This window comes from Myxocyprinus asiaticus, chromosome 26, assembly GCF_019703515.2.
Source record: "Myxocyprinus asiaticus isolate MX2 ecotype Aquarium Trade chromosome 26, UBuf_Myxa_2, whole genome shotgun sequence".
NCBI lineage: Eukaryota > Metazoa > Chordata > Actinopteri > Cypriniformes > Catostomidae > Myxocyprinus > Myxocyprinus asiaticus.
In genome coordinates, this window is record NC_059369.1 from 17,225,966 (window position 1) to 17,244,748 (window position 18,783).

The 18,783-nt window shown below is 43.7% G+C and overlaps 1 protein-coding gene across 11 annotated transcripts in view; it reads left to right on the forward strand.

The window, feature by feature from the left end:
• Positions 1 to 860: 860 nt before the first annotated feature.
• The window catches only part of si:ch211-260p9.3 (1-phosphatidylinositol 4,5-bisphosphate phosphodiesterase gamma-2), a 39,246-nt gene continuing 21,323 nt past the window's right edge, over positions 861 to 18,783 (forward strand). Inside the window, exons 1-18 of one of the 11 annotated variants that reach the window (XM_051657148.1) lie at positions 1,292 to 1,313; positions 3,090 to 3,158; positions 3,341 to 3,524; positions 6,203 to 6,385; positions 9,797 to 9,890; positions 10,304 to 10,351; positions 10,459 to 10,543; positions 10,837 to 10,899; positions 11,067 to 11,110; positions 11,781 to 11,853; positions 12,056 to 12,157; positions 13,026 to 13,144; positions 13,248 to 13,333; positions 13,534 to 13,651; positions 13,764 to 13,932; positions 14,062 to 14,097; positions 14,561 to 14,641; positions 14,856 to 14,930. In XM_051657148.1, the coding sequence (XP_051513108.1) occupies positions 3,341 to 3,524; positions 6,203 to 6,385; positions 9,797 to 9,890; positions 10,304 to 10,351; positions 10,459 to 10,543; positions 10,837 to 10,899; positions 11,067 to 11,110; positions 11,781 to 11,853; positions 12,056 to 12,157; positions 13,026 to 13,144; positions 13,248 to 13,333; positions 13,534 to 13,651; positions 13,764 to 13,932; positions 14,062 to 14,097; positions 14,561 to 14,641; positions 14,856 to 14,930 (1,560 nt within the window). In that variant the 5' untranslated portion in view covers positions 1,292 to 1,313; positions 3,090 to 3,158. Of the gene's footprint in view, positions 1,314 to 3,089; positions 3,159 to 3,340; positions 3,525 to 6,202; positions 6,386 to 9,796; positions 9,891 to 10,303; positions 10,352 to 10,458; positions 10,544 to 10,836; positions 10,900 to 11,066; positions 11,111 to 11,780; positions 11,854 to 12,055; positions 12,158 to 13,025; positions 13,145 to 13,247; positions 13,334 to 13,533; positions 13,652 to 13,763; positions 13,933 to 14,061; positions 14,098 to 14,560; positions 14,642 to 14,855; positions 14,931 to 18,783 lie in introns of all 11 variants that reach the window. The other 10 variants (XM_051657151.1, XM_051657144.1, XM_051657149.1 and 7 more) reach the window with 10 other exon arrangements.

Sequence of the window (18,783 nt, forward strand, 5' to 3'; positions counted from 1 at the left end):
TTATCAAAAATCAATAGAATATTAATATGAATATGAATCTGAGCACTGACATCCCATCAGCATGACACAGGCGTATGCAAAACAAACCAAAACACTTCTCTTTGTAATATAACGAAGTTTATTTATGCAGTAATATCAATTAATAATCAATACAATGCAGTCAATAAACTTCGACTTACAACTACAAACTAGTGATATGATTAGATATGGTAACCAAAATAATCCTATAACACATGAGGAATGTGTGTGTGTGTGTGTGTGTGTGTGTGTGTAAGGAGGGACGCGCACAAAATGGCGGACGTGACTCTCGTGGAGAGTATATCACGCGAGATTTCCGGCCAGAGAATATGGCCGCGAATGTGGGCGGAGAGAAGCCGGTCAATGGCGTCTGCCAGTTTACCGCGTGTATCCGCTTGTACGATAGTTTAGGGACAAAGCTGAGCTTTATCACAAAGTTATCTACTAGCCAAAAATGTGTGCGAGACTGTTTGTGAGGGGTCGCGTGTGTGTGGTTAGTATAAGAGAGAAAGAGAGAATAAAGTGACGGCACCAAAGCCGGTTTCGCGATTGTGGGAGAGAAAGCAGCTGTTAGTTTATCACTCGTAAACCGTCCCGCGGTCTTTGATTCTTTAATGGATAAACTCAGTGTGCCGGTCTCACCCGCGATGGCGGAAATACACAACAGTCCAATGTGGTTGGACTACAACACAGCAGATCTCATTCGTGATAACAGTACATTACAGTAATACCTTGAGTATTATTATTAGCAATGAGCGGACTTGGCAGTCCGTAAACTGTATAAGCAATAACCTTGATACACAAGAATAACACACTATAATATTCTATCTTTGCCCAGACATAAACCTCTTACTTGAATCGCATGAGGATGCAGCTAGAATGTGTGTTCATCTGTCGTTTGATTCTGACTCGGTTCCTCGAGGCTCGGGTGATGACGGGAGGCTGTTTCCTCACTCTGTCGGCGGGCAGTACAGCTACTGATTCTCGGTGGGCTGGCGGAGAAATCAGCGACTTCGACTTGATTGAAGATGGAAGAGAAATCTTTTCTCTCTTCACTTCTGCAGGCAAACGGATGAAGATGCGGATTGCTCGGCAGTCTCCTTCGGATCCGTTAGAGTGTTCGGTGGAACACAGAGTAATCTCAACTCGTCCAGCGAGATGGAGATTGTATGGCCACAGTTTCAAGTCGGACGTTACTTCCTTGTGCCACGAGGCTACACCTGAGAGCAGCGATGAGCTGCATCTACGCACGGCGAGCAAAGTTGCTGGAAGCAAATCCTGGAAGCATTTCAGAGGTATTTCTACTCCCGATGACGTCATGGTTGAGGGCCGGTCTGTTGTGTGCCTCAGTTTTTATCAGTAAGATTTATGAATTTGTATGTGGTCAGGCTTTTACGACTGTTAGGCCTGCCTTTGTCTTCTATCTGAATATATGAGGCCCAACAGCTCTTTTCTAATAATAATGTATGTCACTCTGCCGCAATATCATTACTCGCTACCTACGGAAGAATAATATCTCCACGGTATCCGCCGAGGTGCCTTCAGGTGATGCAATCATGCGGCGAACTGTAACTCGGCTTGACATACTCACATGCCGCTGTGATCGTGTACCCTTATCACACAGAAAGACGGCATCTCCTCACGCAGCACCCGCAGCTCGAGAGAAAGCCACAAAAGTCTGTCTAAACAAAAAAGACGAAAAGCAGTTTTTTAACTGTTAAAAAGTTAGTAAGGTAGTGAAGAATTGATGTGAAGGTAAATTTAAACAGAACAAAGTGAGTAGCCTACTGTCTATCAAAGTGGGATAAGTGAGTTGCTTATAAACAGTCACTCTAGTCTGTACTGCTGTGTGTATAAAGTAGTTGATTTTTCATAGTCCAGATTAACAGTCTACTAAAGTAAATAGATGAGTGGTCAGCTTGACACTTATTGATCTTATCCGTTCTGTTGAAACTGTTCTTCACAAAAGTACTGGGTTCATCTGCATGGTAACCACAGTCTCTGTAAAAATACCATACTGTAGTTCCTGCAATTATTTTTACTAGACCTACAATAAATTTTCAAATGTACATGCTATCACCTTCAGACTGTTAAAAGCTTAGTCTTTTCCTAATTAACCAGTTTACCACAGTCTTATTAAACCTGTAGTAACCATGAAGAAGCTAAACGCATCATATTAAGTGATATTTTATTCCAGTTCAAACTGAGTGTATTTGATAATTTTCAATGTAGACTACTTTATATCTATAATTTGAGTGTGTTTCTGTGCATGTTCAAATTAATAATTTAAATTGTCTTTGAAATAATAAAAATAATAATAGTAATAATAATAGTAATTATTATTATTATTATCAGTCCATATCACAATTGTTTTATTCATAAAAAATATAAATTAATAGATATAGCAAATACAGCATTTTGCACGGTTTCATAACTGTTGGTCCCAGGGAAACACAAAATGTCTTATTTAGGTCCCTGCTCTAAGCTGCTAAAAAGAGTTCTTCCTTAATTATTTTAAAAGTAGTGGTTCACAAAACCACTTATTTTTTTCCAGCATGTCTCTTCTGTATAAACAGCTGATTGCAAGAATGTGAGGTACATTGAAATGTGAGGCACACTGAAATGCTTAACATACTGTTATGCAGAGTAATTGCTGTATTCAGAAATATCTTTAATTAGTGATTTTTCATGATTGAAAAGAACAAAGCTGAATAAACAAAACAACTTTTTAAAAGTATTTATCAAAAGAAATTCATGAAGTAATAAGTGAACTAAAGTAAGGTTTATATGTAAACAAATGTATGTTAATATTTTAGGGGTTTAAACTTAAAAAATGTAATGTTTTACGTTCAGTCTAGTGCTGTGGACTCAAACCTTGAAACCTAGTGGCCTAACAACTATTCTAAAGACAGTGTATTTTGTGACAAACTGTTAAGATCAGGAAATTGCACATTTGACACATCTTAATCCTTCCAGTAATATCCACTTCCTGTCACAAATTTTTTTTCTCCACCCTCTTGTTTTAAAACCTTGTCTGTGCCTCTGTCCACCTTAATGATTTCTGCTTGTAGAGAGAGAGAGTTTAGCACAGAGGTTTCCAGTTATTGGTTTGGAAGCCTGTGGCATCATAAACACAAGAGGTAAGTGTATCTCTCTCTGTGTGTTACAGGTTGTATATACATCACAGTAATAATCTAATTATTAGTCTACATTCTAACAGTTATTGCCTTGTAATAATGCAGCTATTTGTGTAGAGCATGATGCAAAGGCAGAATGCATATTTACTCTTAAGCATGTGTAATTGTGTGTGACACATACATAGATGGTGGGTAGCAGTCAGCTGAAAAAGATGACAGAAGATGAGAGGAGTCAGATTATCAGGCATCTGCAGTCGGGGACCAAAATGATGCTGTACCAGCAGAGGGCTGAGAAACTCACTGTCAAAGTCATTATGGAGAGCAAGCAAGTGGCCTTCATATGCTCTGTTGACAGAATAGTCAGAGTGTGTAAGTTATTTCCTTTAAAGTTGATTTAATTGTGACACATGTATGGTGTTCAAGCTAAATTGTTACATTTACATTTATTCAATTAGCATACTTTTTACCCAAAGCAGCTTACATACAAGGAATACAACATAAGTGATTCATTCTAAGGACGTAGTAATAAGAGAAGTGCTGTAATACAAAGTTGCTAATTGCTCATAGAAGCACAAGTTTAGAGGAAGGCAAGAGACATTAGTAAAAGAATGGATTGATTATTTTTTTAAGAAGAAGAAAGAAGACAGTTAATGCATTAGTAGGATTGGGTCAAGTGCTCTCGAAAGAGATGTGTCTTTAGATGTTTCTTGAAGGTGGCTAGAGAAACAGCTGCTCAGATGGAGTTTGGCAGGTTGTTCCACAAGCGAGGAACCGTTTAAGTGAAATTCCTGGAAAATTATTTTGTTCCTCTGTGAGATGGCACCATGTGACACAGCTCATGCTCTGATCATAAGCTTCTGGAGGGCACATAAACTTAAAGTACTGAGTGTAGAAAGGGGGTTGCGGAGCCAGTGGTTTTTCTGTAAGTGAGCATCAGTGAATTTAACTTGATGTGAGCAAATATTGGCAACCAGTGCAGTTTCGATGAAGAGAGGCAAGACGTGTGCTCTCTTGGACCTGTTGAAGACCCGTTCTGGATCAATTGCTGAGGTTTCACTGTACATACAAGAAGTCCTGCCAGAAGAGCATTGCAGTAGTCCAGTCTAGATACCAAGAGCCTGAACAAGGAGTTGTGTTATATGCTCAGAAGGGTCTGATCTTTTTAATGTCGTACAGAGCAAATCTGTTCGCTGGAGTAATGAGAATCTAAGTTGAGTTGGAGGTGGTGTTCTTTCATACAACACAAAATGTCTGCCAGGCAGGCTGAAATCTGTGCAGCTACCATAGGATAGTCAGGCTTAAATGAAGGAAAGTTGTGTGTCATTGGCAAAGCAATGGTAAAAAAAGCCATGACAGATCACAGTGATGTCATGTATATGGAGAAGAGGAGGGGTCTAAGCACTGTACCTAGATGTACCCCAGTAGCTAGCTGGTGTGACTTGGACACTGCTCCCCTCCAAGACACCCTAAAGTATCTACCTGTGAGGTAAGACTCAAACCAGCGGAGCATGTTTCCTGTGATGCCCATTTCTGTGAGTGTTGAAAGGAGGATCTGGTGGTTGACAGTGTCGAAAGCAGCAGACAGGTCCAGCAGAATGATGACAGTTGATTTGGATGCTACTCTCACCAACCTCAATGCTTCGGTAATGGACAGCAAGGCAGTTAAGTGTCCGATTTTGAAGCCAGAATGGTTACCATCTAGCAGGTTACTATGAATGGGAGGAGAGAGACCGGTCTGTAGTTTTCTAAGAGTTCAGGGTTTAGTGTGAATTTCTAAAGCAGTGGGGCTAGTCTAGCCTGCTTATATAAAGTGGGAAATGTGCCAAAGAGAAGATTTGTCTTTTTCAAACAGCTTTTTCACCAAACTCTACTGGTTTCCATGTCATTTCTTCATCTGTGGTTTGGTGCAAGTTCCTGCACATACTCTAAATCTGTCGTTGGTTTTTCAGAACTCTTGTGGTATCTTGTGGTACTTTCAATATTTGCTGTGCTCTTTCAAAGTTCTTTGGTTATGTTGTATGCTAGAAACCCTGTTACCTAATAGGGTAGTAGCGAATGGAGCTTCAAAGTTAACACTGTTGCAAACAATTACCATATAGCTGCAAGTATTAGATTTTGTTTGTAAATATATCCTGCAAAAAATTTTGAATGAATGAACGTTACATTTATGTAGCACTTTTCTGACACAACACTAAAAGCACTTTACACAGTGAACTCTCCTTAACCACCACCAGTGTGCAGCATCCACCTGGATGATGCAACAGCAGACATAGTGCACCAGTATGCTCACCAAACACCCACTATTGGTGGAGAGGAGAGAGTAGAGTTATAGAGCCAATTCATGGATGGGGATTATTAGGAGGCCATGACTGATAAGGGCCAATGGGGGCAATTTGGCCAGGACACCAGGGTTACATCCCTACTCTTTTCAAGAAGTGTTCTGGGATTTTTAATGATCACAGAGAGTCAAGATCTCAGTTTAACATCTCATCCAAAGGACAGTGCCTTTTTACAGTATAGTGTCCCCATCACTGTACTGGGGCATTAGGACCCACACAGACTGCAGGGTGAGCACCCCCTGCTGGCCTCCCTAATCCCTCTTACAGCAGCAACTGTAGTTTTCCCCAGGAGGTTTCCCATCCAGGTACTGACCAGGCTCAACCCTGCTTAGCTTCAGTGGGTGACCAGTCTTGATCTACATGGTATTATGGCTGCTTTGGTGTTGAAAAATCTTTCCTTACTTTTAAAGGTATCAAGTTCAAAAGATGTAAAATATAATTCAAAAAGAAATTATTATCTAAGTAGATTCTACAGCACAAATAAATGACTTGTAACCATTGGGCAAGTCTGAGCTATAAAAGTCTAATTAAAAATACAAAGGTAAACGTCTCATGTCGATGGATGCAAACAATGTCAAAAGCCTCAGAGAAGTTTTAATTTTGTATTTCAATGAATATGTTTATTGTGGGGTAACCCTGCTCTGGTTTGAAGCGTTTAGAAGATAATTAACCATTTTTTTATGTTTATTTATGTGTGTGCATTTACAGTGGACATTTCTGAGATCAAAGAAGTCCGCCAATGGGAGACATTCAAGGATTTCAAGAAATTTAACGAGAACAAGGGAAGCAAATTTCGAAGAACCATTTGGCAAGATGTTCAGCAGGACAGCAAAATCTGTTTCACCATCTTCTATGGATCTGAGTTTATTCTAAAATCACTAAGTATAAGCAGTATGCATAAAATCCCTTACACATCATAAATGCACAACAGAGTATTAGGGCATTTCTTGTGATGAGACTTAAGCTAAATGGCAGAAACACTAGTTCCCTATCTGTCACTCACTCGACGTTGTGTCGATGTAGTGACACTAGGGGTCACTCTTGGGAGCCCGAGACACCTCTGGTCTTTGATAAAAGGCCAATGAAAATTGGCGAATGGTATTTGCATACCACTCCCCCGGACATACAGGTATAAAAGGAGCTGGTATGCAACCACTCATTTAGGATTTTCTCTTCGGAGCCGAATGGTCATGCTCACTGAGCTGAATTCCCATGACTGTTCATTGACCTCTGCTGGATCTGACGGTGCATTTAAGCGGCTTCTCCCCCTTCTGCACTGGTGCACTGCAGAGAATGCCCCTGGGTGCTTCGGCAGATATAAAAGTGTATATTTCTCTAATAGAGTATATGTCTCTAAAAGAGCAGTCTTTCTAAAGACGTTTCTTTTTAAAGATGCCTTTTCTTTGTGTGTTATTCTAGTTGCGCACGTTATCTCTCGCCGTCTTTCGTGTCTGGGCACTGCTCACGCGAAGACAGCATTCGTGGATGGGTCATGTACTCATTGCGAGAACATGTCCATGGCAACGATGCGGTCGCGGCTTACCTTCGTAAGAAATCAAGCCACCCCAGAGGCTCCCCACCTCGGTCCTTCTACCCACAGGTATGAGGCCAGCGCGGCTAGCACTGGGGGCGATTTGGGGACCCCAATGGGACCACCTCCACCGGGTATCCCCCCACGGACCTCCCACAGCTCACAGCCCCGCCCCGCCCCCGTTACTTTCTTCCCGGAAGTGCATGAAGAGCTGACAAGGTCGTGGGAGGCACTTTTTACTGCCCGGTCCCGATCTTTCAGCTTCCCCGCCCTCACTACCCTCGACGGTGGGGTGGCCAAGGGCTATTCGGCAATCCCCCGGTGGATAAAGGCGCTCGCGGTGCACCTATGCCCGCAGAGTGCCACCACCTGGTGCGGGCACCCAAAGTTCCTGTCCAAGGCCTACGGTGCCGCTGGACAAGCTGCCTCTGCCCTGCACGCCATGGCTCTCCTGCAAGTCCGCCAAGGCGCTAAAGGAATTGCACGAGGGTAGTTCCACCCCGGGATTGATGCAGGAGCTGTGCTCGGCAACCGACCTCGCTCTCCGTGTGACGAAGGTCACGGCATGGTCTCTCGGGCGGGCGATGTCCACCTTGGTGGTCCGGGAGTGCCACCTTTGGCTCAACCTGGTCGAGATGGGAGAGGCCGACAAGGCACGGTTCCTTGCTGCCCCCATTTCCCAAGTTGGCCAGTCTGGCAACACCGAGGACTTTGCCCAGCAGTTCTCAGCGGTGAAGCAGCAGACAGAGGTTATCCGGCACATCCTGCCCCAGTGCAGTTCAAGATCCCGCACCCCGTCTGCTCTTCGCCAAGGGCGTCCCCCTGCGGTGACTGCCCCTGCGGCCCGGCCCTGGCATGGAGCCCACCGTCTCGTGGTCGCCAAGAACTCGCGAAAGGCTTCGAAGCACCCCTGAGACGGGCGACCCAGGGATGACGAAACCCACTGCTCTGGAGCTGGTAAGCAGACCACTCCATCCCCCGGTCGAGGGCCGGGACGAGAATATTTTGTTACCTTTGCATTTAATTGCGCTGCATGCCCAAGTGGCTGATATACCCAAGAATTCAGCAAGAGCGGTTTCCTTGTTCCCTGGGTCACATATCCGATGTGCACGGCCATCATCATGACCACATCCACCACTCTATTTGGCAGGTTTGGTGCTCCAGTGGCGGTCTCCCCGCCCCTGAGCGCCCAGCTGTGGTGCACATTCGCCCCCGATGTGACAGTCTCCATGGGTTACGAGGACAGGCCTCTTCGTCCCCCATCTCAGGCTGTTCCGGGGCTGGTCACAAGGAGCCAGGTAAGTACTTCGATGTCCCTGAGCTCAGCATGGCCACGACATGGTGTGGCACCTCAGGCTTCGCCCCGCCGCGAGGCCCCACCCACCGGTACGTCTGACGAGATTGTCCCTCCGGCCGAGATGAAGAAGGGGTTTTACATGGCGGTGGGTTGCGGCCAATCTTGGACCTGTGAGTACTGAACCGGGCTTTACACAGACTCCTGTCCTAGATGCTGATGCAAAGATGCACTCTAGCGAGCGTCTGGCATCAAGATTGGTTCGCGGCATTAGACCTGAAGGATGCGTACTTCCACGTCTCGATTCTACCTTGACACACACCCTTCCTGCGGTTTGCATTCGAGGGTCGGGCGTATCAGTATAAGGTCCTCCCTTTTGGTCTGTCCTTGTTCCCTTGCATCTTCACGAAGGTCGCAGAGGCAGCCCTTGCCCCGCTAAGGGAAGTGGGCATTCACAACCTCAACTATCCCGATGGTTGGATAATCCTAGCTCACTCTTGGGATGCTTTGTGTACACACAGGGACCTGGTGTTCTCGCACCTCAGCCGACTATGTCTTTGGGTCAACTGGGAAAAGAGCAAGCTCCTCCCGGTTCAGAGCATCTCTTTTCTCGGTTAGGAGTTCGGCTCAGTCTCGTTAACGGCGTGCCTCACAAAGGAGCATGCAGTCGGTGTTGACCTGTTTGAAGGCGTGGTTCTCGGACCTCACGCTCCTCGCGACAGCCTGGTGGAAAAAAAGAAGGGGAAAAGAGGCCATGACTGGGCTAGCCTGTCTCTATCTTTTGGGTAGTCGACTTGTCCCAAAGGGCCATTCGATGCTCATAACAGTGTTGGGGGAGGTTACGAGTCGGCCTGGTGCACTGGCTACGAGGCACACAGTGGTCTGCCCGTCACACACCACCAGTTCACAGAACACAGTTCAGCCAGTTGCGCCGTTTTGTATAGGGACCCCTAGTGTCACTACATCAACACAATGTCGAGTGAGTGACAGATAGGGAATGTCCTGGTTACTTGCGTAACCTCCGTTCCTTGATGGAGGAAACGAGACATTGTGTCCCTCCTGCCACAACGCTGAACTACCTGCTGAAATGGCCGGGACCTTGTCTCGGCTCCTCAGCATAAAACCTAAATGAGTGGTTGCATACCAGCTCCTTTTATACCCGTATGTCTGGGGGAGTGGTATGCAAATACTACTTGCCAATTTTCATTGGCCTTTTATAAAAGACCAGAGGTGTCTCGGGCTCCCAAGAGTGACCCCTAGTGTCACTACATCGACACAACGTCTCGTTCCCTCCATCAGGGAACGGAGTTTAAGCAAGTAACCAGGACGTTAAATATTTGAGAGCATATACAAGAGGCACACCTTTTTGTGCCACAGGTGCCTTTAATCACTACACCATCTCATCATGTCATTATGATTATACTGCATTGTCTATGCTTACGTATATTGCGATTGCAAAGTATTTGGTTTTCCACAGCTGATTCAGTGGAGGATGCAGAAAAATGGCTGACAGGACTGGAGTTACTCACACAGGAGACACTGGCGGCTCACACACCCGAGATCATACAGAGGCACACACACACACACACACACACACACATGTTGGTGATCATTATGAGGACTCTCCATAGACATAATGATTTTTATATTGTACAAACTATAGATTCTATCCCCTAACCCTAACCCTACCCCTAAACCTAACCCTCACAAAAAACATTCAGCATTTTTACATTTTCAATAAAACATCCTTTAGTATGTTTTTTAAGCGATTTATGTTATGGGGACACTAGAAATGTCCTCATAAACCACATTTATAGCATAATACCCTTGTGATTACCAGTTTATAACCTAAAAAAAGTCCTCGTAAACCACTTAAACCTGCCCACACACACATACACACACACAGATTTTACTTAGTTCATCTGTAAACCATAAAACAAATGATTCAAAAAAGTTTCATTCACTGTTTTTTCCTCTGCTGTAGTTGGTTGTGGAAGCAGATGTGCTTTGTTGATAAGACAAAGAAAAACAGGTTCTCCTCTTTCTTTTACACTCTCCTCTCATCCACTTTCACAGAATATTCAATATAGTTCCTGTCTCACACCATTATTGCTCTTTCATGCTGTCTGTCTCCTACAGTATCTCCCTGAAAGAGCTCAAGTCTCTTTTGCCACAGATTAACTTTACAGTACAAGGTGGTAATATTCTGGAGAACAGTTTTGAGGTACAAATACTACTCTCTATGAAGTGCATCAATTAATTTTGCTGTTCATATGTGCCATATGGACCTGCGTTGTACATTCTGACCGAACTGAACAACACATATGATGTAGTAGACTTTCCTCATTATTGATTACTCTTTAGAAAGTAGACATTTTGTATCAATGTCAATGTCAATTTATTTATAAAGCACGATTAAAAGCAATAGACTTTTGACCAATGTGCTGTACAATAATCAAGTATAAAACACTGTATAAGGATAATACCATATTACATATCTGAACATTGTATTTTTAGATGGTGGATTTTGAGAAGTTTCGTAAATTCTACAATCTTCTGATGTTTGAAAACCAGAAGATGGTGAGTACAATTTTGTTTTACTGTTTAGAAAGTGTTTGAGATCAATTCTATTATACATGGAGGTTATTACATTATTAGTATTGAACAGTATTGTTTATTTGTCTAAATCGTATCTAAATAAATAAGGAATATTGACTTGGTTTATATTATGTCTATCATTTTGTTAGATACTAAAAGAGTTTGATAAGGGTCCTGCAGCCTTCATAATGAGGTAAAATAGTGTCTATTGTTTTTTTTAGTGCTTTAAATGGGTTATCATGAGAAACTGAAATTTCTTTGATCTTTTGAAATAAGACAGTTCATTGTACTATAAAAACATAGTGTAACTTTAAGAAATTAGGTCATCACGTGCTGAGTGACTCCAGTCAGGCTTCCTAAGCAATCAGTTGGCCCGGTTGCTAGGGTGGGTAGAGTCACATTGGGTTAACCTCCTCATGGTCCCTATAATGTGGTTCTCGCTCTCAGTGGGGAGCGTAGTGAGTTGTGCGTGAATGCCGTGGAGAATAGTGTGAGCTTCCACATGCGCTAGGTCTCCGCGGTAACGCGCTCAACAAGTCACATGATAAGATGCGCGGATTGACGGTCTCAGATGCGGAGGCAACTGAGATTTGTCCTCCGCCACCTGGATTGAGGTGACTCACTACGCCACCACGAGGACCTAGAGGACAATGGGAATTGGGCATTCCAAATAGGGGAGAAAAGGAGATATTAGGTCATGAAAAACGAATGACTGTTTGAATGTACTTATGACATTATAACATTGAAGGTGACCACTGGGAGAAAAAAATAAGTTGGATATGACCCCTTCAAAGGCCTTGTAAACTCATGCAGCTTAATGTTTTTTAATGATTTGAGAGTATTTTTAATGTATTTTTCTGCAGGAACACTGATAAGCCTGATTCATCTGCAGTTTCGCTCTACGACTTTCAACTATTCCTTTTATATCAGCAAAGAGTAAGACAGATGTCTATGTATCTAATCCATCCTATTAATCTAATCTTTTATCCATCCTTCCATATAACCCAGCCACACAAACACTCATCCATTCCCATCTACTACCCAACAGTCCATGAATCCATCCATCCAACAAAAGAGATGAATGAGGAAAACATCCTTTCATTCAAAAATGAACTGTATGTTTATTTTCTGTCTGTAGGAGGCTTGGGCTAAAAATTGTAATCAGGTACAAGAGTTGATGACCATATTCAGTGATGATACCTTGAGGAAAACCAATGACCCAAAGTTTACTATTGGAGAGGTACAGGTTATGAACATCTGTTTAGTTTGGTTTCATCAATTAAAAATGACTTTATTCTGCCCTTAAAAACAATTGGAATCGGGATTAAAGAAAAAAAAATAATGAAGAATCTGCATACCATGTTCAGATCTTAAAACAGTAGTCAGAAGAAATATGAGGCTTTCCAAATGAGATGCAATGTCGAACTGAAGTTGCAGCTAAATTGTAAAAACACAAGTGATTTGGTTGAAGGAATATTCTGGGTTCAATACAAGTTAAGCTCAATCGACAGCATTTGTGGTATAATGTTGATTACCACAAAAATTAATTTTGACTTGCCACTCCTTTTCTTTAAAAAATTCAAAAATCTGGGTTACAATGAGGCAGTTACACAGGAAGTGAATGGGGTCAATGTTAAAATACTCACTATTTCAAAAGTATAGCCACAAGACATAAACAATATGTGTGTTAACATTATTTTAGTGTGATAAAATTACTTACTAACCTTTTCTGTGTAAAGTTATAGCCAATTTTACAACTTTGTTACCATGATGATGTAATCATGTCAGCAAACCCTAAAATGACTGAAAAAAATTATAATTTAAGCTTTACAGCTCAAATAATACATGAATTTTAACAGAAGAATTAATGTAAGTGCTTTTATAAAATCATAAGCTTCACATTTCTGCCTTTAAACCCTCCAAAAATTGGCCCCATTCAATTCCATTGTATGTGCCTCACTGTAACTTCGATTTTTGATTTTTTTAAAAAATAATCAACATTATGCCACAAATGCTGTCAATTGAGCTTAACTTATATTGTACATAGAATATTCCTTTAAGCTATGTGTTCATTTACATTTGCAATTTTCACATGGCTTTCTTTTTAGTTCCTCAGTTTTCTCTTCTCCAAAGAAAACTCTATTTGGGATGAGAAGTTCTCAGAGATATGTCCACTGGAAATGAACAACCCTCTGTCTCACTACTGGATCAACTCTTCACATAACACGTCAGTACTGCTGTTCTGCATGCTTGCTCCTAACACACATGCAGCTCCCCCTTTTGATGATGACTTCCTGTGTTACTTAATGTGTTTTACTTTTTTTCCACAGATATTTAACTGGTGATCAACTGCGCAGTGAGTCATCAACAGAAGCTTATGTACGCTGCCTGAGGCTGGGTTGTCGCTGCATTGAGTGTTAGTGAACCACATCTGCATTTCAAATTTTTTTAATGTCAGTTTTGCTTCATCTGTATGAAAGGATTCATATTGAAAAATGAAAAATATAAAAAGGTTTTTGACATCATTCTTTTTGTTTTTTGGAATTAAAGGATAGTTACTTTTACATTGTGAGGTTAAAATAAATGTTATTTATTATTTTTGTGTGTTTAATGCAGTGGACTGCTGGAACGGTCCAGAGGAACCTGTAATATACCATGGTCGGACCATGACCTCCAAGATAAAGTTTAGAGATGTGGTGAAGGCTGTCAACGAGCATGCTTTTAAAACATCTGAGTAAGCCCCTAACAACAGATATATTTACTTTTTTTTTTTTGATGGCATAATCATTGTGAAGAGTACATTTAACATCATCAGTGTTACTACATCAGTGTGTCACTGTTGGCAGGTACCCTGTGATACTGTCCATTGAGGAACACTGTGATATAACGCAACAGAAAATGATGGCTGAGATGTTACGGGATGTGTTCCAAGACAAACTCCTGACCAAGCCATTGGAACCAGATGCAGATCAACTGCCTTCACCAAACCAGCTGAAGGGCAAAATCATCATCAAGGTAGAAAAAAAAGCTTCAGTTCAATTCAAGTGTTTGAACCATTTTGAAAAATTGTAATCTCCAATGATATATTATGATTTCTGTGTCATCTATGTGTCACAGTGCATGATTCTCTACTCTCTTTAATAGCACCAGAAAACACAAGAGAGCGATCACACCATTAAGGTATTAAAAGTCATAACGAGTTTATACTCAAGTTCTAAATGAAAGTCTGACAGAAGTGTGTTCATATAATCCTGTCCATCATACTACATGGATATATAATTCACCAGCTACTCTAACGATACATTTATTTCTGATATCTTTATAATGTATTTTTTATTCTATTTTAATCTATTAGTCTAATGCTGGTAACTAAGGCTTCGTTCACACTGCACTGCACTTCAAATTTGTTTTTCAAATGCGATCTTTGGACTGACTGTCCGCGCTGTCATTTTGCAAGTTGTGAAAGTGGATCTGATTGTTCAGACAGTGGCAGTGTAGTCAATATCGGGTATATCTACATCAGTTGGCAGCGAGTGACGTAACAGTTGTGTCCAGAATGAAGAAAAATGTGAAACTTTTAAGTTGGTTTATATTAGTTTCTGATTTGTCTCGTTAAATGTAATTTTCTGTTTGTTCTGAACAGCTTGAGGATGAAAAAGGAAACACATCTGTGAAAACAGCATTCGGCAGCTTCAGAAAAATTCGAAACACTTACAGGGAAATGGTAAATATGTTTTACACCGGGGGTTTCCACCTTCATATTAGACAATGTTTCTTTTTCTCCTGAACAATTTTAAAATCCTTTTGCCAAAGATGTAAATGTCAAATTTCAAGAAGTGAATGAATTGGGGAGGCAGTGTTAGGTGCTAGAAGGTTATTTTTTTGTCTTGTGGTATTTTGTGTTTTTACAGTATCTGTCCTTTCACATTTTTTTTAAGCAGATTAGAAAAGATAAAGGAAGCAGAAGAATGGAAAAGGAAGGAGAGCTTTACATTTGGGATCCGATTGATAAGGTACTTAAAATTAATTTAAATGAATCTTTCTTTGCTATGAGACAGAAAGAGAGAGATAGAGATTTTTGGTTGAAGGGATAGTTCACTCAAAAATGAAAATTCATTTATTTACTCACCCTCGTCTTGTTCTAAACCAATATGACTTCCTTTCTTTTTTGATACACAAAGTGAGAAATTTAGAAAAAAATTCTGCTCAATGTCATACAATGGCAGTTTATGGTGACCTCCTCTTCAAGCTTCAAAAAGGATGCAAAAGTATAATTCAGAAGTCTAATAAATTATTAAATGTGACTCATGCCTTGTTTTGAAGGCATACATTAAGGTTTGTTTGAGAAACAAACTGAAATCTAATTTATTATTTAGTGAAAATCTTGACGACACTTGCACTCATGTGCTCGATCATGAGAGTGCAGGAGAGCAGCTGTTCACGCAGCCCCCACTCATGAGATGGGGCGTTCAAGCAAAAACTCGTTTTGTTTATCTAAAACAGATCCACCACAGAGAAAGTAACAACAGAACACAACACAGCTGTACGCAAACCAGAGAACCGAACTTACTAAATATGTCTGATGAGTTTGAAGTCGAAGAATAGATGCTTTTCTATGCCCAGCCTTGAACCAGAGTACTTGGAAATCAAAATGAGTGAGATTGAAGAGCCACACATACTCAAAGAAGCCATAGTCAGGCAGAGAGCACACTTACCGAAAGTGAACTGGAAGAACTGGAGAAAGGTGAAGATCACTGGTATGTGTCACATCTTCACCATTTTGAACCTCTGTATGGGTGACAAAAATCCATCTGAAGACAGCGAGACCTCAGTGGAAAGGTGGGTGGGTAGATGTGACCTCGGCCAAAATCAAGTAGTTCCCTATCTGTCACTCACTCGACGTTGTGTCGATGTAGTGACACTAGGGGTCACTCTTGGGAGCCCCAAACACCTCTGCCTTTTTTTTAAAAAAGGCCAATGAGAATTGGCGAGTGGAATTTGCATGCCACTCCCCCGGACATAAGGGTATAAAAGGAGATGGTAGGCAACTACTCATTCAGATTTTCTCTTCGGAGCTGAGCAGTTGTATTCAGTGCACTGAATTCAATTCCCTCCAAAGACGCACCTCAAAACTGCTGGATTTACAGCGCATTTCAGCGGCTTCTCCCCCTCTGCACCTGTGGAGTGCAGAGAACACCCCTGGGCGCTTCAGCAGAGCGAAAATAAGAGAGTATATTCTAAAAGAGTATATTTTCTTTCACAAAAAGAGCGGCACACACACGGAACGTCTTTTTAAAGATGCCTTTCCGTTTGTGTGTTATTCCTGGTCGCGGTCATTATCTCTCCGCTTCTGAAGGCCACGATCGCTGTCTTACATGTCTGGGCACTGCCCACGCGGAGACATCGTTCGTGGATGGGAATTGCGAGAACCATGACCATGGCAACGTTGCGGTCGCAGCTTGCTTTCGTAAGAATCGCACCGGTCCTTCCACCTACGGGTTTGAGGCCGCGTCGGTTAGCACTGGGGGCAATTTGGGGACATCAATGGGACCACCTCCGCCGGGTATCCCCCCACGGACTTCCCACTCCCCAGCATGCTTGCTTGCCCTCTCGCACGAGACTGCCGGCTCGTCTCAGTGCGAGTTCGACTTCTCATTCGGAGCTTGGGAAGACGATGAATTTATCGAGCACAGCATTGGAGAGCGGGCTCATCCAGTCTGACGCAGAGGCTTCGGCTGGGCTTTCTTCCTTCGGGAGCGGTCGTGGGAGGCAAAAGACACAAGATCCTCAGCGGCAGCCACACCGCTCGGGTTGATGCATATGAGACTGCTTCAGCACTGGCTTCAGACTTGAGTCCCGAGATGGGCATGGCACCACGGGACACATCTCGTGACCATCACGCCGATCTGTCGCCTCCTCTTCAGCCCTTGGACCGACCTTGCATTTCTACGGGCAGGGGTTCCCCTAGAGCAGGTCTCCAGGCGCGTCGTGGTTACAACAGACGTATCCAAGACGGGCTGGGGCACCGGATGCAATGGGCACACAGCCGCCGGCTCCTGGACTGGCCTGCGGCTGCATTGGCACATCAACTGCCTAGAGTTGTTGGCAGTACCGCTCGCCCTGCGGAGGTTCTGGCCGTTGTTCCAGGGCAAGCACATGTTGGTCCGGACGGACAACACAGCGACGGTAGTGTACATCAACCATCAAGGCGGTCTACGCTCCTGCTGCATGTCACATCTCGCCCGCCGTCTCCTCCTCTGGAGTCAGCAGCGCCTCAAGTTGACAGGGAGCTCCCTTTGAGCCCTTGGAGTCAGTTGAGCTTAAGGCACTCTTTTTGATGACTGCCCTCCTGACTGCGCTCACTTCCATCAAAAGGGTAGGGGAACTGCAGGCGTTCTCTGTCAGCAAATCGTGCCTGGAGTTCGGTCTGGGTTACTCTCACGTGATCCTGAGACTCCAACTGGGCTATGTGCCCAAGGTTCCTACGACTCCTTTTAGGGATCAGGTGGTGAACTTGCAAGCGCTGTCCCAGGAGGAGGCAGACCCAGCCTTGATGTTGCTATGTCTGGTGCGAGCTTTACGGATCTATTTAGATCGCACGCAGGCCTTAGAAGCTCCGAGCAGCTCTTTGTCTAATTTGGTGGCCAGCAGAAAGGAAGCACTGTCTCCAAACAGAGGATCGCCCACTGGGTCATTGACGTTATTGCGATGGCATATTAGGCTCAGAACGTGCTACCCCCTGGCCAGTGGCGCCTCTTTGGCAGACATCTGTAGAGCAGCGGGCTGGGCAACACCCAACACCTTTGCGAGGTTCTACAATCTCCGGGTTGAGCCGGTCTCGTCCCGTGTATTGGCAGGCACAAGCAGGTAAGTTCCGGGACAGCTGGCTGGGTGTACCGCTTGCGTATAGCGCCTTTCCCCTCCCTTGAGGTGAAGATGTGCGCTCTGACTCCCAGTCATGTTCACAGACTGTGATCCCTGGATGACTTTCCTCCTTAGCCCTCTGGCAGTTGGGTTTGTGGAGAAACTCGCTGACCGGCCCAGTACATGTGCTAATAAGCCCCTGTACTGAGGTAGGTGCTCCACATGTGCTGGTTCCCCGAAGGCGACCCCATGTGATATTTTCCGCAAAATCGTTTCCCTGTCGGCAAACTGTGTCTTCCTTGGGCAGAGGCCCCTCTGCCCCCGGTCGCCATGCTCTGTAGAAACTCCTCTCCCTTCTCCACGGTGTCTTCCCCTTGGGGAGGGACACCCCTGACGCAGACACTTATGGCTCCTAGTCAGTTAACAAATTCCACTCTTTTTTTGAGAAAAGAGAGGGAAAGAGGCCTTGGCTGGGCTATATAGTTGGGCAGTCCACTTGTTGCTGATGGACCATTCGACGCTCATAAGAGTGTTAGGGGAGGTTACGTGATGTCCTGGTGTGCTGGCTACGAGGCACACAGCGGTCTGCCCGTCACACACCACCAGTTCACGTAACACAGTTCAGATAGTTGTGCCGTTTTGTATAGGGACCCCTAGTGTCTCTACATCGACACAACGTTGAGTGAGTGACAGATAGGGAACGTCCTGGTTACTTTCGTAACCTCCGTTCCCTGATGAAGGGAACGAGACGTTGTGTCCCTCTTGCCACAACGCTGAACTACCCGCTGAAATGGCCGGGACCTGGTCTCAGCTCCTCAGCACAATGATGCAACCTGAATGAGTGGTTGCATACCAGCTCCTTTTATACCCTTATGGCCGGGGGAGTGGCATGCAAATTCCACTTGCCAATTCTCATTGGCCTTTCTTCAAAAAGGCAGAGGTGTTTGGGGCTCCCAAGTCTGACCCCTAGTGTCACTACATCGACACAACGTCTCGTTCCCT